This window comes from Hydractinia symbiolongicarpus, chromosome 2 (assembly GCF_029227915.1).
Source record: "Hydractinia symbiolongicarpus strain clone_291-10 chromosome 2, HSymV2.1, whole genome shotgun sequence".
Lineage (NCBI taxonomy): Eukaryota > Metazoa > Cnidaria > Hydrozoa > Anthoathecata > Hydractiniidae > Hydractinia > Hydractinia symbiolongicarpus.
Window position 1 is genome coordinate 6,723,327 of NC_079876.1, and position 24,022 is coordinate 6,747,348.

Genomic DNA, 24,022 nt, shown 5'->3' on the forward strand with positions numbered 1-24,022 from the left:
TTATTTGTTGATGGAACTATCCGTCCAATATGTCGAACCAAAAGATGTCAACAAGCTATATATAATGGCAATAAACAGATCTATTCTTTTAAATTTTAAAGCGTTGTTGGACTAAACGGTTAAATTGCGAGTTTGTATGGACCTACGGAGGGTAGAAGACGCGATTGTGCTCTTTTGAATACTTCCGGATTACTTCAAAGTTTACAACATTCACATTCTCCTCATGAACAGTTATTGTGCATTTATGGTTATCCTGCATACCTCATTCGTCCACAAATACTTATGGCCCTTTAAGGATGCGAATATACTACTAATCAAAGACCGTTAAATGAGGCCATGAGCAAAGTGAGAATATCTGTGGAATGTAGAAAATTTTGTACCATATTCGTTTAAAATCTTTGCAACGTCAGTGCAAAAATAACTTTTATATTCCATGCAAAGAACACGATTTCATGTAAAGTATTCACAAACTTTCTTTTGTGTAAATTCTTTGAAATATCACGATACAATGTAAGAACTACGTTTATATTTCACACACAGAACACAAGTTCGTGTAAAGTATTCACGAACTTTCTTTTGTGTAAATTATTTGAAATATCACGATACAATGTAAGAACTACGTTTATATTTTACACACAGAACACGAGTTCGTGTAAAGTATTCACAAACTTTCTTTTTTCTTTAACTTTTGTGATGATTCGTCACTTGATTCTTTATCTTTCGACTTTTTCGCTTCGCTCTTTTTCTCTACCAAAAATAAGTAAAATACATTACAAAGTCAATCTTTAACAGAGACAGTCTGTTTAGAATTTTGAGGTCGACAGAACAGGCCCTGTTTAAAATATCTCTGCCCTGTCATTTCTAGAAGACAAGAAAGTAGCAAAAACATATCATAACTTATGTTTATTAATATCAAAAATAAATATGTGTTTCTAAATAACTATTTAGTGACAGTATACAAATGTCGTCCACAGAACATTGTTTTTTGTTTGTTTCAGGAGTATAGATAAATTGCAGCTGGTGCTGTCACCTAGCTTACTTTAAATACACAACATCGAGTACTATAGGAATACAAACATCGTTCGAAGTTAACCTTTACCCAAAACGTCATTTGTTTAAGCGAATAAAGACAACACGGTTTTGTGTGATGACACAGTTACACAGTTCTTTGTGTGCTGTGAAATTCTATTTGTTGTGATTTTCCATATGTTTCCACAAACCAGTTAGTATCTGATTTCAATATATTGCAGGATAAAAAAATTCACTTATGGAACTAAAAACCCCGCAAAATTTACTACGCTTAAGGGTTATATACTCATAACTTTTGTAAATCTGTTGCAAAAGTTTATTCTCTTTAAATGATATATACTCATAGCTTTGGTAAATCTGTTACAGAAGTTACCTAGCCTTAGGTGGAAAATACCCAAAGCTTTGGTTAAAGTTGGTCTAGATACATTTCGAAATATTATGTTAAAGAAAGAAAATAGATTTACTTGAGAAAGAAAAAAAACTCCTAAATGGCGACTTGGAAATAACTTTTTGTGTGAACCAGTACTTTCTAAGGTATTTTCCAGAATATAAAAAAACATTTTGAGGGGGTGTATACAAACTCACAAATTCTAGATGAATTAATTCGTAATACCTTCTTCAAACGTGTAGATTTTTGTGAGTAGGCTGTTTAGCTCTAAATAACAACAAAAACAACAACATATTACTTCCTACAAAAACAAATTAGCGATTTTCATCTCTATATATGATTACAATCTATCCTGCACATTAATACGCGCCATTTGAAATGGAAAGCATTTACTATGCACGTGTTAAGGTACCCAGGATATATGAAACACGCATTACCCAAATTGATGTAAAATAAAACTATGTAAGATGAATTTGTTATCGAATAGTATTTCGACTTACCGACTCTCAAGGCTCAGAAGAACAAACAGAAAAACCACAACCTTCACAATCTCTACAGTAATAAGGTCTAGTTCCGAATTTGTACCAAAAAGGTTTTTACTTTTCTTGTCTGTTGTATGAGAACAATTTCATTTTAAAGCACAGTTATTATTTACCCAGGATAGCCTTTTCAGTTTCTAATAATGCTAAATGTGCTATTTTGCTTTTAAAGCTCTAATTTGAGCTATGAAAAACATTTAAGCACAATAGCTGCTTGTTTAACCCTATTCGGTCCGGGTTTTTTTTAATAACTCTTTAATGTTATGTTGCATGGCTAGAATACTTATTGAGTTTCAATATTTATCTATTAGACACCTGCATGCAAATTTTGTCATGATAATTTGATATTCTATCTGAATATCCTTATTTGAAAAGCATAGAACTATTATAAAATTTTGAATAACGTCATAATTATTACAAACTAGTCGATAAGGCCCGTGGAAAAATCCACTGAGGCAGGATAAAAATTTTGATGACGTCAGCAACCTACCATTAATAATTTAGAAGTTTTGTTTTCACGTTGCATCTATCGTGTAGAGATTAAAGCGCTGATCAAGAAAAGGTATATGATCATGTGCTTTTGATATGAGCAGTTAATGAGATATAAGGAGAGTTTTAAAAAATTTAAATTAGCAATGGCCTCATCAAGATCGAAAAAATTTTTTTTATAAATTTGTATACCTATTGCCTTCATCGTATAGATCTTGAAACGCTGATCAAAAAAATGTATAGGATTAAGTACTTTTGACAAACGGTTGCAGAGATATCAAGGTTTAAAGGTTTTTTGATGACGTCATCAACCCGTCCGGATTCGGGGACCCAGGTTTGGAAAACTCACACAAATTGGTCCTAGGTTTTCTCTAGTTACCTACGCAGTGAAAAATCATTGACGTCACCACCTCACTTCCAAGTTATTTGGCCTCTAAGTTTTAGGTGCACTGTAATGGCTTCATTAATTTAATATAGGATATTGACGGTAAAGTAGTGTTATTGACGTCGCGCCGTAACGTCAGAAAATTTAACATATTAGACATAAGTTTTTCGGCAACATCAAAGGAAAATGAAGACATCCACTTTGCCTGTTACAAACAGAGACAGTCTCTGTATTATTATAAGAGACTAGCTACGCCTTTTCTTTTTTCCTTATATCAGAATATAAGATAAAGCTAGCTAGCTTTCATCAGTCAAAAATGTACAAAATAGTACATAAAGCTATACACCGTTTATTAGCTTGGTATTAAAGAGCATGTCATGAAAAAAACAAGCTGTTTATTGATTACTAGTCGATAAGGCCGGTGGAAAAATCCACTTAGGCAGAAGGACAATGGAAAAATAGGTTGTTTTGGATTTTTTGCTGACGTCAGCAGTGCAATTACAAAATTTTTTGGCGAAATTTAGTTTATTCGTTGCCTGTACTGTGCAGAGGTATAAACGCTGACTAAGAAAATGTATATGATCATGTCTTTTTGATAAGCGGTTAATGAGATATAACGGTTTTAAAATTTTGCTGACGTCAACAATGGCCAGTCAAACCCCCCAAAATTTTTTTTTAAAAAATTTGTATACCTGCTGCTTTTATTATATACGTCTTGAAACGCTGATCAAGAAAATGTATAGGATCGCGTATTTTTGACAAACGGTTGCAGAGATATTAGGGTTTGAAGGTTTTTTGGCGACGTCATCAACCCGTCCATTCCGAAACGGATTCGGGGACCTAAGTTTGGGAAACTTACCCAAAGTGGTCCCTAGTTACCTACGCAGAAGATGACGTCAGTTATTTCCACTCGTTTCCAAGTTATTTAGCCTTAAATTTAAAAGTGCAATGCAGTGGCTACACTAATCTTAATATACTTTCCTTTGGCGTCAATATTGCTCTAACGTCAAAGTTTGCTAATTTACAGAACAAATTTATAGACGATGTTTTATAGACTTTATTAAAGAAATTTTATCCACTTTGCAAAAGTCACAGACAGACAGACAGACAGACAGACAGACAGACAGACAGACAGACAGACAGAACTGGCGTATTATTATATAGATTATAAAATTCAGGAAATGTGTTTTAGCCGTTTTATTTCACGAGATACTTCCTCTTAATTTGCGAGCGTGGCAATCGACTAATTTGAAAAAATAATTTTTTATATGAAAAGTATATTAAAGTTGAGGACGGACTCGTTACATTTTCGGACTCAAAATAATAATAAAAGTAACAAAATGATAAGAATAAAAATTAAGGAAAAAAGTAACGAAAAATTGCTCATTTTCTTTTAAAGCAGTACTTGTGCCGTGTAAAGCATTAGACACCAGCATGCAAAATGTTTAGGTCCCATATCTTTCAGAGACTTTGATATTGGCTATTACTCGAAACTACCCCTAAAAATCTCTTTGAAACCCTTTTAATGGGGAAAATATAATAACTCTTGTTAGGATTTTGTTTAGAACTTGAAACTTACAACACAACTTTGTTTTATCAAGAAGAAACATTTTGCATGTTTTAGTCACGTAGTTAATCCGATTTATCGATTTTTTCGGGTAAAATTTTAAATTTTTACCCGAAAATCGGAAAAAACGGATTGTCGGGCAATATTTGGCAATTTTTGCATACGATCTATGTAAAAACCGGAAAATATGTTAGATAACTTTCATTTAGCTTTCAGAAACTTCAAACTGAATGTAAAAATTCGCTCTAGAACTAAAGTAATTGAATTTTAAGCAGGTGGTATTTTGAACAAATTTCAAGCTTTTGATTACGTCACAGAAAAAGTGCTAATGCAAGCAAAAATTTATTGCTGCCATTTTGTTCCTTTTGACATACTATAAGTGTGCCAAGTTTTATTTAATTTAGACAATCCTATGAAAGGTTATTGAGGGGGAGGGGAAGAGGGAATCCCACCCGGTCATAATATGTTCGAAAACCCCGGACCGAATAGGGTTAAGCTTCGTTTTCAATGGTGACTAATGCGAAATAACGTAATTAATTTTTGAACATTATTTCTTAGTTCAAAGTGGAAACATGTTTAGTTTGTGTTATTTCAAACTCAAAACTTCAAGTTTCATGAAACAACGTGAACTTGACATCTAATTTTTTTGGTACTGTTCCTCTTTACTTTATGAAATAAAGAAACATCAAAGGAATACTGATATTTTTATGCAAATATGAGTTGCAAAACATACAGTGTAAGAATTTTCGAGATAAATACGCTTTAGAAACACGTATTTAAGGTTTAAAAAAGAACATTTTATAATAAAAGTGAATTTGTTTTTTTCATTGGCGGAACGTTAGCAGAAAGGATCGAATTACACTTTTATAGCCCCTGACATGACTTGATCATCGATTGAACCCACAATCTTCCGCACTGGAGGCAAAAGCAACCACAAACCCACCATTTTATGGTGAACGCTCTGCCTCAAGGACACCAGTCGTTGAGGGTTAAGCATGTTTAATATTTTATTTATAACTTCGTTTACTTTTAATCCCCAAACATACTAAGGTATACCAGGTAACAATGCTTTTGAGATATCGAGATTTAAATTTTTTGAGAAAAGGTCCCATTTATTTTCCCATTTTTTATCTGTTGTAGGAGTTACAAGCTCTATAAGCTTTTCAAGAATACAAAAATAAAAAATATGACAAAAATAGCCATTTTGATTCTTTATTGATTCTTAGTACAAGTTTGATTGTATTTACTTCCAGTATACCACAATGACCGATTAAGCACCCAGTGCTTAATTAACCGCTCAATCTGAAGAAACACCGCTTTAACTTAGTGTCGAAAAGCGCCTAATGCCCAAGTATGCATTCACTCTGATTGACTGTCCATGGTCTTTGACTGTGGGGCTATTTAAGCTAGTGGGTAAGCTGTGAATTAATACAACAAGTAAATAGTCAAGTAATTCCAAGATGTTACACATTTCCAAAGAACGTGTAGTCTCAAAATGAGAATATTTATCAAATTCTGCATTACCTTGGTCATCAGCCTCTGCTTCCTTGTCTTTATTTTTTTCTTTGACATCTCCTTCCTCTTTTTTCTTGCTTTTCCCTTCCTTTTTCTCTCTTTCTCGATCTTTCTCTTTCTTCTTTTTCCTAAGGAAATGCATTGCTGACTTTAAAAAAAATGAATCAAGTTATATAGGTTGAGAGGATTATCAATGGTAAAAAATACTGCATGCACAAACTAAACAATAATTTTAAACATCTGATCCGGCATTGTAAAAGCAGCATCAAATACTTCTACTTTTAAACACACCAAAACGTAAGCACTCGTCAATGCTTTTGAAAACGTGCTACGAAATACCAGTGCTTTTTGTTTGTGAATGAGTAACTTTAGCTTATAACATAAAAAAAAATTATTCACCCTGATGCATTCTTTTAAGTTGGTATTGAGGAAAACTAAGTGACCAGCCTGCAAACAACTTTTCCTAGCTACTTTTTTATTATATCTGACACATGTTTGTTACCATTATATTTCCATTATTTAAAAAAAAAACGATGCACAAATAATTTTGAGTTTAATATTTTTGCAGAATATAGGTATCAAATGTTGCAAATGTATGGAATAAAAACATAAAAATAGAAAAAATACGTTTTATAATGATATATAACTATAATATAAGTGAATAGTAAGTGAGAATATTCATAGCATATTATAAAAAGATTGTTACATCATTTTCCATTTCACCTAATAAATCCACACCAAATCCTCTTAAAGTAATAAATTCTAAAAAATTCAATAGCAGATGGCTACTACAAACAATATTCAGTTTGGATAGGTAGCGTGACAATTTATTTTAGGGTAACTTTAACGGCAGTAAACTCAACTTTAAATTGAGGAAATACAACAATTCTTTAACGTTTCAGTCTGTGTTTGCTTTGTTCAACTTTATTTCCAGTCAGGTGCGCACTTTTTGCCATGTTTTTATCCTCTTTAGAACAGAAATCAGTCCTGGCAAAACATTTTTATTAATTTAATTAAAAAATTAAAAAATACGAATAATATTTAATAAGGTTGAACAGGCGAATCCACAATACTTTGAAGCTGATGCTGCAGAATCGCTATCTAACTTATTTATGTTACTTTATTCTCTTGAAATCATTAAAGCAACCATGTAGAATCAACATTTATCTACAATTGGGTAATGAAGTTTGACCAATTTAAATTTTTTTGTCCAATTGTAAAAGTCCAAAAAAAACAAGAAGAGGAAGATCTTAATTATACAATTTGTATAACTTAGCCATTTCAGAATTCACAAAACTAAAAATAGATAAAGAAACAACCAAGGTAACAAAGAATCCAATACACAAGAACTATCATATTTTCAAGATAGGAATTTCGCAAATTACATTTCTAGTCTATTTGGGAAAAATGGAACACAAGTATCTGTGATATTGCCAACATACAGTATTTCTTTATTAGATAATGAAGAAATCGTAATTTAAACAAATTCTGACAACAACTTGTATCAAGTGACAAATAACAAGTCAGTGATCATATACATACTTGGAGGATGATCTATCAGGAGACTTGGAAGTTGATTTCCGGGATTTTCTTCTTGCAGGAGAACGAGATCTTGATTTTGATTTTTTTCTAAATGAATTTAATAAAAATGAAGTTCAAAAGAAGTTTAAAATCTCTTTTTCAAGCAGTTCTTTTTGTGAAGTAAATTTACAAAAAGTAAAGATTTGACATCTGTTATAGATGCAGTTCTCCATGCAGGGCTTCCCAATCAAAAACACTTCATTCGTGAGAAATAAAAGTGTTTTCATACCTGGATCGTCTTCTAGGAGACCGCGATGAAGATTTGGAAACAGACTTTCGTTTTTTGCGTCGATCTCTAAATAGCAGTTATTTATAAATTTATTTATTTTCATTATCAACAGAAATTAATGGGTAGAAGTAAACACTGTCCTACATAAGTTAAATACCTTATTAAGGGCATTATACCTGACACCAGTAAATAAATTAACCAATGTTAGATATATTTTTGTTTGAACGATTTTAGGAAAACATTGGTGTAATAAAAATAAATACTGCATGTATTTATTTTTGTGAATGTGATGTGAAAGAAATATAAGCGGCTTCTAGAACAAAAATCTAACTTATAACTTACCTGGAACGAGATCTTGATTTTCGACGTTTTGGAGACCTGAAATAACAAATACCCGAGTTACAATTTTGTCTCTTTTTATAAAATTATTTTGTAGATACACATTATTCATTGCAGATCTTTAATTTTGTGTACTAAACCTATTGATTCTAACCCTACCTTATAGAAGATGTTAATTAGCTGTTAACAACTAATTTGAATAGTATGGGGCAATTTATAGCTCGGTAATTTGCCAAAGTTTTGTTATATTAGATTATAATTGATCGAGGGAATTGATTAACACCAAAGCTGGAAGATTTAAACAGGTTTTACTGAAGGTTTTGGAGGGTGTGGAAGTGAAGTGAACAAAGAATTGTTAAGGAAACTGATCAGCCAGAAAATGTAAAAAGTATAAAATTGCTTTGCTAAAAATTCTGTTCCACGTAGCTTCCATATTTTAAGTCTGTTTAAGGTAACTTAAAAAGAAGTGAACAAAAAATTATGGAGGAAACTGATCAGACACAAATATGGAAAGTACAAACTTGCTTTCCCTAAAATTCTATTTCACGTGGCTGTCATATATTAAAAGACTGGTAAAGGTAACTCAAAATGAAGTGAACAAAAAATTACTAAGCAAATTAATCAGCCACAAACATATTAAAGAAACTGAAAAGTGTGAGTTTGCATTCATTATGGCACAGCGTGAATTTTTAGAGGAAGTATGAATTCATTCAAAACGTGCTGCAGTGTGTGGTGTGAAACAACCAAAAGTGTACAAAAACAAACAAAAAAGATCAAACCACTGGAAGTTAAAAAACTGTAATTTCAAGCACGGAAGATTTAAAAGAACGTAAATACCTTGAGCGAGATCTACTTCGACTTCGTCTACTGCTTCGTCTGGGAGATCTATAAAGAAGGGATATCATGAATCTGATGCTAAGATATTTCTTTACTAGCAATTTTAGATTTGCAAATACCTGGTAACTATGTTAAATTTAATATAGTTAGTGCCATATTAATTCAATGCTAGAACCAATATTTTTAAATCAGATGAACTGATGTAATTTAAGTTTTGATAAATGACTTTAAAGTTGATTAATGTTTTGTGTCACTCAATCGCCACACTCTGAGCAATAAATATCATTCATAAAAACACCCTTTGCTAAGTCAGGATAAAGAAAATTAAACCAAAAATATAACACCAAGCATTATTATGTGAATAATTACAAAAATTTCTGGAAATATTATTAATGACCATGATCAGATTTGAATAATAGGAAAATTTTTGAATATATGACATTTTCCTTTTTATTGTAAGCATTGGCCCTATTGTGCTTGCAGGCTAACACTCCCCCAAACTCCTTTAAGTTAGGTTAATTAGACAGAGAATGGTATACAACCAGAGGAAAACATAATAGATGAATTATCATAATACCCAGCCTTTGTTTTGTCCAAAGCCGCACTAAATGATAAAAACACAATGCAACAATTCACCAATGGTTGTAATTACGTCCATTCAAAAAAGTAAAATAACATTAAGTTGGTTTAAAAATACAGAAACTTACATCGAAATTAAATTTCCACAATGGAAAACAACATTTGGTTGGGAAACTATATGGATATGCATTTTTATTTCATTTTTTACTTAAATCTTTTATCATATCTTTTATAAGAAGTCTAGAAGTCAGTTGAACAATTCAGATATTTAAGTGACAGGAAAAACAACTACAACAAAATTTAAATACCTTGAACGAGATGGACTGCGACTTCGTCTACTTCTGCGTCTTGGTGATCTGTGAAATAATAAACAATATCCAAAATTAGATGCTTACACAACAAATGTAAAATTACATTTACCGATGTGTTGATTTTAACATTTTAGACATAAAATAAAAGTCCTTGTTCAATCAATCTGGCTTTTGGTACCTTCAATCATAAATAACAGCTAATATAAGCTGGTTTGTTGCACATGATACAAGAATAAATAAGTTCTTAACAGTTACTGTCGCAGTTTCTATTAAGAGAACTATTTGGTCTAATGATTCTAATTACCACCCAAGTTTTTTATCCACAAAGGTAAATAAAAACTCATTTTCTATTAAGATTTTCACAAAAAACAATAGATTTAAAAGGTACTCGTACAACACAGGGACACGTAATAGAGGAATTATTATAATACCCTGTTTTTGTTTTGTCCAAAGCTGCACTAAATGATAAGAAGAACAAGATACAAAAACTCACCTAATAAAATGTGGTTGTGTGAAGTGTTTTAAAAAAATATAATTATTAAGTATTATTAAATTTTGTTCATTGACAACACAGAAAGTTGCATTATCTTGGCAAAAAGTTAGGGTTAAAAAAAAATCTCCCTTTCTTTAGATTTTAGTTTGTTAATATATAAACAATAGTATATACTACACCTTGAATAGCTTCTTCTTCGCCGCACTGGAGATCTAAAAATTAATAAAAAACAAATTTTGAATTGTTCAAACAACAGCAGGAGCACAAAAACTGAATAACAACTTGAAAACTGCATTAATAGGGATTTAGAACTTTTACACTGTATAACGTGCTTTTCTATTCAAAGTCATGTATTATATTATTTTTCATTCAGGTGATCATGTCTAGAAACATGAAAATGGTCACGTTTGTTTTAATTAAAGATCAAAAATAAAATATTAGCTTGGAGTATGTAAGTAAAGGTAAGTAAAAAATAACTTAAAGGCACAACAGATCGGGACTAATTGAAAACATATATTTAAATATATATATAAACAAATAAAAAACATAGTGCCCAAGCTTCGTTAATACACAGGGACTTAGGGCAACTTATTTTTAGCCAATTACATTCTACATTTCTGCAATCATACCATTTTATAGCTTCAAAAATTATTCGTGCCACAGGTAAAGATCTGTCACAAGAGGCAGAACATACGGCAATAAGACTGCATGGTCATATAGTCCATTTAATAAAGATCATAAAATTGTTGAAGTGGGGACTAATTTATGCAGAAATGAATCATGGCCTAAAAATGTATCTCAATTTACTAAACTAATATACATCAATAGAAAAATGATAGACTTAATACCTAGTACGGGACCTTCTACGCTTTGGAGATCTAGACCTAAAAAATATCAAAACATTGGACACCATAAATTCTTAACAACTACAAGCGCTTAAAATAACGGACTGTCAACGGTCAATGACTGCCAAAATTTAGCATTTGACTATCAAGATACAAAAAAGGAACGGTAAAATTCACTGGCAGCTTATTGTGCCTTCCACGAATAAAAATAAAGACGCTCCTAAAATTCACGCAACGAAAATAACACATAGTTCAACAAGAGTGTAGCTATATGGCAAAGCGTAAAGTGTATAACCGCTAAAACTCAAAGCGAATAAACAATTAACATTTACAACAAGCTTCAAAAAAAAGTTTCATATATCACTTGTGGGCAAATTAAATTGTGAAAAACACGTCAATTTTTTCTTAATTATTATGCTGTTTTCCTTGCCAATGGTTAAATTTCATATGTTTAAGTAGTTTCAAAATTTAATTAAAGATTTCCACATTGCTTCTCAAACTTTTTTTTGATTCCCCAAAAATTGACTTGACCTGTCATTTTAAATTCTCAGCAGTCACGGTATTTTAAGCAATGAACTACATCATACAGTTAATTCAAAAAGTAGAGTGGAAAATAGAAAAAACTGTCATTACATTTATCCTAAAGCAATGGTATAAGAAAGAAAAGAAATTTACACAATTCCTGTTTTCACGGGGATATTTATTCACATTTTGCAAATCTATTAAAAATTGTAGTTAAAACTGCTTGTTGATCTAATTTGTTCTATATATCTTCAAAATAAATAAATATAATCAAACAATATGAATAATGCAATGTGTAGAAACATTTTGAAACTGATCCTAAATACATCTGATCCAGACAGGTCAAGTACCTTGACTTGCGACGTCTAGAACGGGACCGAGATCTGGATCGTCGGGTTCGGGATCGACTGCGTCTTCTTGTAGGCGATCTATAATTACCAGTGGAGTCGTTTGGAATCGACTTAACATCAAATAAACTAAAATTATGAAAAAACTGTCCCCAAAAATCTTATTAAAAAAGAAAGAAAAAGTTGAGGAAGTGAGGTTGAGATGACAAAGTTTTTGTATCTTAAACAATATGGCAAAAATAATGAACTACAGAAATCACATTTATAGGCAAAAATGTTTTTACTTATCTTATTTTACAACAAGATTCATATACAATCAATTCTATTTTTACAGTCTCTTTTAGAATGATAGTAATAGCAATCGATTATAAATTAATATAACACGTTACAACTTGTCTTATTCCAAGTACTCATGTCAAATCTTTAGGATCGAATCTTCGTCCTCAGTTCCCCAATTTAAATTAACACAAATAAGAAAAAATGCATTTGGGAAAAAGTGATAGGAAAAGATTGAAAAATAACTTTAAAATATCATACCTTGATCTTGTTTCACCTAAAAAAAGTAGTAAATATTTCTCAGTGAAAACTTTCATTTCATCATTTATTTCGGTTTTGTAAATAATAGTACGCACAATTGTTTAGGATTATAGCTGGCTAATTTTCATCATACCTAATTGGTACTGCAACAAAATGTAAACATGAAAATTCCTGTTTTAGTATTTTTGTGATATGTTAGAAATAAAATAAAATATGTATGTTATATATTTCCAACAAAATTACATCATCGATGGAGTGCTGTACTATTCAATGCCTGAGATATCTTAACCTACATCTCAGTAATGGTCGATCTAACAGCAAATAATACATATTGTTGTACTCGAGTTGAGTAATTCAAAAAAATGTTTTTACGGTACATATAATTAGAAAATACAAGGATTACAGATTATTTATAGCACAACTTGAGCCTTGCATTCCTCATTAGGAACTAAAGTTCTTCTAAAGAAAACAAATTATTGTTAATAAGAAATAAACTACAAAAAACAACTTACGGTCGAAAGTGGGGCGTTTTACAACATCACGCATAGTTCTTATTGTAGATCTACCTGTTGCAATCCGTTCACTCTCGGGCTTCACAACGGGGCTCTTCGCATGAGTTACTCTAAAAATAAACCATTGCATGAATTTTTATTGCAAGAGGTTAAATTTTAGACTAGATAGATTAAGGTATAAAAACAATAATAATTATTATACTTAAGAGAACGATTTCCAAATAAAACTCCATTATACTGCAGAGCAGTAGGTACAGATTCAACCATGGAAAATTCAATGAAGGCATATCTAAGAAGAATTAATAACAATTTTTTACACAACTGTTACAGACTTCAAACAATACTTAAAAGCAGTTTTCTTTTCAGTCAGCCACTCAGTATAAAAGATGGGTTTTGTACCTTGAATTTTGCATAAGTTGAAGAAAAACTGGTACACAATTGGACTTAACAGAGTTCAGAATCCATATGAAATTAAAGTAGATGTAACACTAATTTCATGAGGTATATAATTTCAAACATAAGACTCAGAAATTTGTTAAAACAGGCCCCAAAATAGGGCCATAAAATCTTAAACACTAATCAAAATCGAACAAAATTTTCTGAAAATTCTTAAAACCATAATGTCTTTAACATAAGTAAAATTTTGGGAAAACTTGTTTATCTCACTTATTTAAGTATTCCTGATTTCTACAGAAAATGACTTCCTAAACAATTTGTTTGTCAGAAAATTAATATGCATTAAACAAATTTTTGGTTGACAGAAAGGCAAAATCAACATACAGTATTGTCATAAGGTTTGTTAACATTGTGTTCGTGTAACGATTGTGGTGCATGCGAACCACAATGCCATTGTGGTCTCCACGATTACCAAAAATTCCAACATTGCATCGTGGCCTCCATGCTAATATCATTATCTTCACAAAGGATCGTGTGTCCCACTATCATTTCCGCGAGATCCATGATTTCTTGTTATTGTATAGCAATTATAATTTAATTGTTTCTTTCAAAAAAATATGTTATGAAAGTTAATTTGTTTATTTCAGCTTTTATCCCTTGAAGGGTCTCCTTAAAGAGACAAGAGAGGAGTTGAACGTTCTCCACCATACCTTAGTTTAAAGGGGCGATTGTGGAAGTCCCATGAAATGCCACGTAGTGATGGTGTCACTTTAAAAAACACCCAGTCCGGTCTGTGAACGGTTGGCGCTAGGAAGGGCATCCAGCTGTAAAACAATGCCAAAACTCTTTATTAATGGCCGTAAGAATAGTTAATCAGACAAACTGCGTAAACGGGGCTGGAACTCTAAGGAGTGAAGGTGTCGCGCACGGTAGGACAGATGTCAGATGTGAGCATTGTCAGACCGTTACCCAGCTATCACATCACAAGGTAGATAACACTAGGTTGAGGATGGCTAGTGTAAATGTTGGTACTCTGAGAGGTAGAGCAGGTGAAGTAGTTGAAATGTTAGAACGTAAATCTGTTGATATGTGTTGTGTTCAGGAAGTTAGGTGGAGAGGAGCTTCAGTGAGATTTGTGGAAGGTAGGAGGGCAAGGTATAAGCTTTTTTGGATTGGTAATAGTGATGGATATGGAGGAGTTGGCATATTCGTTGCAGAGAAGTGGGTAGAAAAAGTAATAGATGTTATGCGTGTTAATAGTCGTATTATAGTGATAAAGTTTTTGATAGGTAATAGGATTGTCACTTTTCTGTCAGTTTATGCTCCACAGTGTGGACTCAGTGAGGAAGATAAAGATAAGTTTTATGATGAGTTAATAGCAGTCACATCAAAGTTTGGAGACACTGAACTTGTCATGTTGGGCGGCGACTTTAATGGTCATGTTGGGAAGTCATCTGAAGGTTATAGAGGTGTGCATGGAGGCTATGGATTTGGGAGCAGAAATAAGGAAGGGGAGAGATTGCTTGAGTTTGGAATGGCAACGGACATGGTGCTTTGCAACACATCATTCAGTAAGAGACAGAGTAGGCTGATAACATATGAGTCAGGTGGTTGTAAGACACAGATAGATTACTTTTTGGTTAGAAAGTCAGACAAGAAAGTGCTGAAGGACGTGAAAGTTATATCGGGGGAAGAGTGTGTTTCCCAGCATAGGTTGCTGGTTTGTGATATTATCTTGAAGAATGTCTAAGAAGCCAAGGGAAAGTACAGGCCCCGTCGAAAAGTCTGGAAGCTGAAGGAAGAGATTGTAGCAAGACAATTTAGTGCAAAAGTTCAGCAGTTAGCCTACAATAGTCAATGTGATAGTGACAATGTTGAAAGTACTTGGACTACTTTGAAGAATTGTCTTCTAGAAGCTTCTGATGATACCTGTGGGTGGACGAAAGGACCAGCTAGACATAGACAGACCTGGTGGTGGAATAATGAGGTTGACCAGTGTATAAAGGAAAAGAGGAAACTTTGGAAAGAGTGGAAGTCAGGTGGTAGTAAAAATATTTACTTAGAAGCTAAGCGTCGCGTTCGTACAGCAGTGTATAAGGCAAAATCAGAAGCAGAGAGAAACAGATTTGCAGATGTGTTAAGAAGGGAAGACCAGCGCAATGAGGTATTCAAGATAGCAAAGCAAATGAAGAAGACTAATCAAGATATTGTAGGTGAGAAGTGTATACGTAATGATGAAGGTGTTTTGGCTATCACAGAGGAGGAGAAAAGGGTAGCTTGGAAGAATCATTATCAGAGGTTGCTTAACACTGAGTTTGATTGGGACGAGGATTATTTGTCTGATGATGATGTCGTAGAAGGGCCAGCTATGCAGATCAAGACAGAATGGGTAGTGGAGGCTATTAGGAAATTGAAGATTGGCAAGGCTGCAGGAGTATCAGGTATTGTTGCAGAGATGGTAAAAGCATCTGGATATATTGGAGTTGAGCTTATTACAAGTCTTGCTAACCAGATTATAAAGGATGGTGCTATTCCGAGTGAGTGGCAGTCGAGTGTAATAGTGAATTGTTTCAAGGGCAAGGGTGATGCATTAGAAAGGGGTAACTATAGAGGTTTGAAGTTGGTTGATCAAGTAATGAAAGTTATTGAAAGAGTGATTGATAAGTTACTTAGAGAAAGAATTGATATAGATAAGATGCAATTTGGTTTTGTTCCAGGGCGTGGCACTACAGATGCAATATTTTTACTCAGACAGCTTCAGGAAAAGTATTTAGGAAAGAGAAAGAATCTCTATTTTGCCTTTGTAGATTTAGAGAAAGCTTTTGATAGAGTGCCACGTAAAGTTATTTGGTGGGCTATAAGAAAATTAGGTGTGGATGAGTGGCTAGTTATGATGGTAGAGTCTATGTACAGCAATGCTAGAAGTCGTGTCAGGATTAACGATTCACTTAGTGATGAATTTAGTGTAAATGTTGGTGTACATCAGGGTTCTGTACTTAGTCCTTTGTTGTTTATTCTAGTCTTAGAAGCGCTGTCCATGGAGTTCAGAACAGGTTGTCCATGGGAGTTATTGTATGCAGATGATTTGGTTCTCATAGCAGAGTCGATGGAAGAATTAGTTGAAAGTTTGAGAAGTGGAAGAAAGGACTAGAAGAGAAAGGGCTGAAGGTAAACACAGCAAAGTCTAAAGTCATGATAAGTAGCATTGCAGCCAAGTGTGACCTTGTAGTTGGAAAGTGGCCTTGTGGAGTTTGCAGGAAAGGGGTTGGTAGTAACTCAATTTTTTGTCAGACTTGCAAGCATTGGGTACATAAGAAGTGCAGTAGTATTAGTGGAAGGTTAAGAGCTGGCATACAGTTTGTATGCAAGCGTTGCAAAGGTGAGATTATAGAGAATGAAGTATTTCCAGCTTTAATGATGTACAACAGTGGCTCGTTAGAGATAGTTAAGAACTTCTGTTACTTAGCTGATATGTTGGGCAGTGAAGGGGGTGTTAAAAGAAGTGTTACTTGCAGGATAAGTTCTGCTTGGAAAAAGTTTAGAGAGTTACTTCCTTTATTGACTAGCAGAGTCCTGTCAATTGAGGTAAAAGGTAGGTTGTATGAGGCCTGTGTAAGAAGTGTTATGTTGTACGGTAGTGAGACATGGGCAGTGAAGCAGGAAGATCTTGACCGTTTAGAAAGGAATGATATGAGAATGGTTAGGTGGATGTGTAATGCCAGTCTGAGAGACAGAAAGAGTTCAGATGAGCTAAGAAGCAGGCTAAGTCTCCGTAGAAATAAAGATGTTATCCAGATAAGAAGATTGAATTGGCTGGGGCACTTGGAAAGAATGGAGGAGGATAATTGGGTAAGAAAGTGTAGAGACTTGATAGTTCCTGGGGCAAAGCCCAGAGGCAGACCGAGAAAGACTTGGCAAGAGGTTATAAGGACAGACTTGATAGAAAGGAAGTTGAGTTTAGATCTAACACAGTCTAGATCAGATTGGAAGAGGGTCATTAATATACCCCGTCCAACCCATGCTAGCATGGCAAACGGACGTTAAGCCGAGAATGATGATGATGATGAAGCATGTTTTTTGCTCTTGCTTGATATATTTCTACTATCCCGTTTTTATGATTGTTACACAATCTATGGCGATCTTTTCTCTTTCTGCGATCCCGTTTTTACTGTTTCTAAACGATGTGCAACGATCTTTTCGCTTTCTACAATGCTGTTTCCATGATATTTAAACGTTCTACAGTGACCTTTTTGCTTTGTGCTTTTTCATGAATTTTAAACAATCTACAGCAATATTTTTGCTTTCTACAATGCTGTTTTCCTGAAATTTAAATGATCTATAGCGATCTTTTAGTGTTTTACCATCCTGTTTTTAAAGATTTTTAAATGACCTGAGGCGATAGTCTGGCTTTCTACGATCTAAACGATCTACAACGATCTTTTCGCTTTCTACAATCCCGTTTTCATGATTTTTAAACAACTTTTTGTCGTCGCTCAATTGACGAAGGATCAAAATCTAATATAACTACATCTACCAACAAATAAAAAAAATGTTAAACATTTTTATCGCTGCTGGTTTTAAATTTATTTAATTGTTAAGTAATTTATTCTTTGTTGTTGTAACAATACAATAAATCTATTGTGGACGCCACAATAAGTTTAATCTTTAATCGTGTAAGCCACGATGTAACGTTCGTGGAGTCCATGATTAGTAAAAAAATATGCACCGTGGACTTTCGTGGTTCGTGTGCAGCGCGGTAAAAATACGAACCATGATGTTAACAAACTTTTTTACAGTACTGTAAGTTTTATGAAAACTTTAACTTCGAATCAACTTACTTTTGTTCTTCAGATTTACAAAGTCGCATATATTTAACTTCACCAACTCCAGAAAAGAATGCCATTAACTGTTCAGAGGTAATCTAGAAAAAGAGATCAACAAGTGAACAAAAATAACATTTGCTTTATACCACAAATAAGGAATTTCCAGCAAGAACCAAATAGTTGATAATGAATCAAACTTAGGAAAAGTGCTAAAAATCTTTCTTTAAAAAGCCAATCAAAAGTGCTGCATGTATCAGCAAACATATATGAAATTAAAGCAACATTGCAGACATACCGAGTCGTGAATGTTTTCTACAAATATTGTCCTTTTAATTTCTTCCAACTCCATCGGATCTGTGGTGCATGTTATCACCGGTGGTGGAGGCAAACCTGGTATATTTGTGGGTACCTAAATTATCCCAAAAAAAAACATTTGGGTTAACAAAACTGCAATATTAAGAATCAATACAAAATTTGTAAAAATCGAAGCATCTACAGCAGGCTTTTTAAAGACAAGTATACAATAGCATGCCCACACACCTACCCACAGACATATAAGTCAAGTAAGATGTGCTATCAATACCACATGTGCCAATTTAGTACCTAACCTATTTGATGCACATATGCCAAAATCTTCAAGAAGTCTGCCATTGTCTGTTTTGTTAAAGTTGTAAATAAATACCCTGTTTTTATCATAAAAAAAACATAAAAATGGTATTACATCTTCAACAGGGAAGGCTTGTGATAAGTACCCATTTGCTGTCATTTGGGCATATGCGTTTGTTGTGTTGAGTAAATGCTGACATTCTACCTCCTCTGGAATTTCCTCTAAAAAAACAAAAATTATTCATAAAACTAGCAGTGGTTAAATATAAAGCAGGGGGGGGGGGGGGTTATGGTGGGGAAGGTGGGATATCAATAAATTTAAATATTTTTTCAATACAACGTTTGATTTTAAACAAGTTAGACGTATTGATAGTTTTGAAACCAATTGTTTGTTTGACTTAGACTTTGTATGATTCCCTCTGTTTTTGCTTTGTACAATTATATTTTGATGGTGTTAAAATGAGCTACGTTGATGATTTAACTTCCCAGGATCCTGTTTTGATATTTTTTTTAAACAAAGTTACTGTGATGTTTTTGCTTCCTATATGATGTGGTTTTGTTAGCTTTGTGATAAAGAATAAAGATATTGAATATATCAATTATCAAATAATAATTAATTTCTTCAAAAATTGTGTAATATACATGTGTTGCACTAAAAGCGATTTGGAAACGATTACGAAATGATTTTTAATTCAACGAAGCGATTTAAAACTTTTTGAAACTAATTGGAACAAATTTGAAACATTTTTTTTTTGTAAAAATTATTTTATAATTTAATTTTAAAATCGTATAGAGATCATTTCAAATTAAATATTATACATATTGAAATGATCAGTTTAAAAATGATAGGGCGGAAGATCCCTAACAATCTGAATATTATGTATAAAATATCTTTACCTTGATTTAAAGGCACGACAATAAGTGCCTTGTCAATGAAAACTGTGTTTGTCAAATGTTGAGCCACGCCACACTGTTCAGAGTTTTCATACTTAATATAACATAATTTAACGGCTACCGGTAGAGTGTCACTAAAATTCACAAAATGATTTGTGTAAAGTAAAATAAACCAGGCAATACAATTCCATATTTATAATTCATTAGTTGCATCTACGCCATTTCTTCTTAGGAAGTAACCTATAGCAAATATATACTGCAGGATTACATTGAAAGACTAAACGAAGAGAAAGGCTGCGTCAGATCATTTATTTCCTTTGATTTAACAAATAAAGTTTTAAAAGGTTTTTGCACTGAAAGACTTATACTGAAAGACTATCCTTTTTTTAAAAAAAAAAATGAGAATGAGTTTAAGATTTATTTTAGCAGCATGTGTTTACATTGTATGTATTAAAAATAAAACAGGTCCCTCAAGAGCTTGTGGCAAAAATTAAATCGCAAATGAGCCATGCCAAAACATTCTTTACATACAATTATTGTGTAACACTTCTCTTTCAAGAAAGAAAAAAAAAATTAAAAATTTTAACAAACATTTTTTATACATTTAAGAATATGAAAATAATATAAAAACTAAATTAATACATGAAAACAAAAATAATATTAAAATTTTACTCAAGAATAATATTGGAAAACACAAACCAAGCTTTAATGAATAATGCTCAATGTTTTAATCCTTCATTAAGAAGAAAATATAAACATAAATGTTCTAAAATATAGCTTTGCAGGTAAATTGTGCAATTTTTCAAGAGCAATTGGTAATTTTTACATATGCGATAGTCAAAACACCCAAATAACATTTTAGAATGTGTGAGCATAAGTGCGTGCAATCATACACGTCTTATGAAAATCTCTGCAATATTTAGTAAATTAAATTTTAAAAATTTAAAAAAAATTAAAAGACGTATCACTTACCCTATTTTATCTGGAAGGGGGCAAGTGCACAGACTGTTTGGCTAGACATGTGATCAAATAACTTTTGTTGGGTATGAGGGATAAAATATATCTTATATAATAATACAAAGTGTCTGTGACAGGCATAGTGGATGTGTTTGTTTCTCTTTCAGGTGGCTGAAAACATATGTATTATTTGTTAACGGCCTGATGCATTTAGACTGACGTTGATTCATTAAATAAAAATAGTGAAGCCAATACTTTGGAAACAGTTGGAAATAACTGACGTCATTTTTAGCTATATATTTTTTTTAAGTTTCTAGCCCTTTATTGTATATCAACTTTAAAGAAACAATAAATAAAAATAACCTTGTGTGGGTAACTGGGAACTGGCTGGGACCAATATGAGACCAATTTCCTAAGCATTGGTCAACTCACCTGTTTTCAGGACCAAAAATCTTTAATTTTTCCATTGTTCTCCTGCCTAAGCGGATTTTTCCACAGGCCTTATTAACTAGTTAGCTTTGAAGGAATAAATATTCCAGAAAAATGACGTCTTTTCTAATCTCAATCACATTATTATTTCGTTTTCCTTACTTCGAACATTTTTAAATGAAAAAATATACAACATAAAAAGTTTAATGACATGATTGTCAATATTTATAGAAAATGGATCTTTTATCTGTATCATTAAAATAGCAAACTTTCTTCTTAGGGAAAATAGCTCAGGTATAATAGAGCTAACTATTGTTGCTAACTAAATCTTTATCATGAATAAATTAGATACTCATTTAATGTTGTTGGTAAAATAAAACCCTGACCACTGGGTTGCTATTAAGACTAACCCAGGTGATGACAAACATAAATATTTTAAGTCCAACCTTATTCAAATTAAATTTGAATCTAAAACAAACTTTTTAACAATAAACCAAAAAAAATTTGTTTGCAATTTTGTTTTATTTTCTAATATGCAATATATATAAATGTTATTTTATTCTATCTTGAAGGTACATGTAGTTGATATTTACATACTTACTCTAATGGGTAAAGTCGGATATCTGTTACTGTGCCTAGAAACCCAAATAGTGTTGCCATTTGTTCTACAGTGGCACCAGGAGAGACATTTGTAACTTGAACAACTTTTCCAGTGAAAACAATATCTTTACTAGCATTTTCATCTTTAGTTGCACTTCCATTGACTAACACAGATTCTTCCTTTTGGTTTATAGTTTCCTCAGTAGCTGTTATTTCTTCATTCATCATGCAATTATATTTCTCTGTAATAAATATGCTGTATTGTCATTTAAAAAATGATATATATATATATATATAATATAAGAAAAAGAGTTGTGGGAAACTTCAATAAACTTTTACAAACGAGGGGACTTTGATCCACAATCAGGCCTATCAATAAGGGGAGAGCAATTGCTCTTGCTCACGCAAAGGCTCACCCAATTCTGAGAAATGAGAAACTAGCTGAGCCATTAGCCAGAAAGAAGCAAAATAGATAAAAAAAAAGATAAAATAAAATTGATCAAAAAGACTTTGTGGTATGTATGTGTTTATAAACTTACTTTATTTATTCAGATTGCTCGCCCAGTTTAAATTATTGTAACCTTGAGGGAGCGATTTATTGCTCTGGTGTTATTTTCTTATTAATAGGCATGCACAATCCAACAAAGTTGCTCTACTTCAATTTTATTACGAAAATTATATAAAGTCACCTAATGAGTCATGATAAACCTTCATTCATGTGTACCAGACCATTTCATGAGATTTTAGGTAGGGGTGTTGTGAATCACACATCTTATTAATTCTACACATGCAATCCTAAAGAATCAAATCTGACAAAATTGACAGCAATAAAAACTAACAGAACTAACACTCCATCGCAGCTTATTAAACGATGAGAGGAGGTAAACATCACACTTCTTTAAGAGTTTAAGGAAAACAAACATTCTTCCGTGATAACTTTTCTTGCCGTGTTTCGTTTTTAATAAAAAGTACACATATATAAGTTGTATCTTATTATTTTTAACGTTTCCTGAAAATTTGAAAGAAATTGATACAAAGGAAGTTAAAAAACTGGAGAAGACACGCTTTCGTCTCTAACAAACTCTTTTAAAAACATGTCTTTTACCTCCTTTCGTCCGATATTGTAAAACGATGGAGAGGCATAGGAAAGCATACACAATTGAATTATTGTTAAGGTGTAATCGTTTAACCTCATACACTACACCTTTACCTTGTGTTGTCTGCCTAATTCCGCCAGTCAGTAAATATTATGTGATTCTTTTTTTACTGTGATTCTTTTTTAAAGTAGCCATTATAATTTGAGAAAAAACACGCCACTAATGTAGTATAAGCCTTTCATAAATTGGGGGTAAATTTCTCATAGAACCTTTGTTTATATTATAGTGGAAGGTTAAGAGCTGACATTCAGTTTGTATGCAAGCGTTGCAAAGGTGAGATTATAGAGAATGAAGTATTTCCAGCTTTAATGATGTACAACAGTGGCTCGTTAGAGATAGTTGAGAACTTCTGTTACTTAGGTGATATGTTGGGCAGTGAAGGGGGTGTTGGAAGAAGTGTTACTTGCAGGATTTTCTGAACTTTTTCCAAGTAGGATACTGCTTGGAAAAAGTTCAGAGAGTTACTTCCTTTGTTGACTAGCAGAGTCCTGTCAATTGAGGTAAAAGGTAGGTTGTATGAGGCCTGTGTAAGAAGTGTTATGTTGTACAGTAGTGAGACATGGGCAGTGAAGCAGGAAGATCTTGACCGTTTAGAAAGGAATATGAGAATGGTTAGGTGGATGTGTAACGCCAGTCTGAGAGACACAAAGAGTTCAGATGAGCTAAGAAGCAGGTTAATTCTCTGTAGAATTAAAGATGTTATCCGGATAAGAAGATTGAATTGTTTGGGGCACTTGGAAAGAATGGAGGAGGATAATTGGGTAAGAAAGTGTAGAGACTTGATAGTTCCTGGGGCAAAGCCCAGAGGCAGACCGAGAAAGACTTGGTAGGAGGTTATAAGGACAGACTTGATACACAGGAAGTTGAGTTTAGATCTAACATAGTCTAGATCAGATTGGAAGAGGGTCATTAATATACCCCGTCCAACCCATGCTAGCATGGAAAGCGGACGAAAGAGTTCAGATGAGCTAAGAAGCAGGTTAATTCTCTGTAGAATTAAAGATGTTATCCGGATAAGAAGATTGAATTGTTTGGGGCACTTGGAAAGAATGGAGGAGGATAATTGGGTAAGAAAGTGTAGAGACTTGATAGTTCCTGGGGCAAAGCCCAGAGGCA

The 24,022-nt window shown here is 32.9% G+C and overlaps 1 protein-coding gene across 5 annotated transcripts; it reads right to left on the bottom strand.

The window, feature by feature from the left end:
- Positions 1 to 509: 509 nt before the first annotated feature.
- LOC130629170 (probable splicing factor, arginine/serine-rich 7) lies at positions 510 to 22,478 on the bottom strand. Of its 5 annotated transcripts, none has more exons than XM_057442316.1 (22): positions 22,439 to 22,478; positions 21,751 to 21,991; positions 19,767 to 19,897; positions 18,985 to 19,091; positions 18,559 to 18,672; positions 18,279 to 18,361; positions 13,247 to 13,333; positions 13,045 to 13,154; positions 12,533 to 12,548; positions 11,999 to 12,076; positions 11,130 to 11,165; positions 10,461 to 10,493; positions 10,220 to 10,246; positions 9,786 to 9,833; positions 9,476 to 9,502; positions 8,899 to 8,946; positions 8,065 to 8,100; positions 7,723 to 7,788; positions 7,455 to 7,541; positions 5,922 to 6,040; positions 1,643 to 1,684; positions 510 to 747 (listed from the first exon to the last, which is right to left on the bottom strand). In XM_057442316.1, exons 1-22 carry the CDS (start codon positions 22,461 to 22,463, stop codon positions 662 to 664), a joined length of 1,647 nt encoding a protein of 548 aa, XP_057298299.1. In that variant the 5' UTR covers positions 22,464 to 22,478; the 3' UTR covers positions 510 to 661. The 5 variants fall into 5 exon arrangements, with proteins under 5 accessions (XP_057298299.1, XP_057298277.1, XP_057298282.1 ...); XM_057442294.1 differs by having other exon boundaries at positions 11,999 to 12,124; XM_057442299.1 differs by lacking the exon at positions 10,220 to 10,246 and having other exon boundaries at positions 11,999 to 12,124.
- Between the last annotated feature and the right edge of the window lie 1,544 nt (positions 22,479 to 24,022).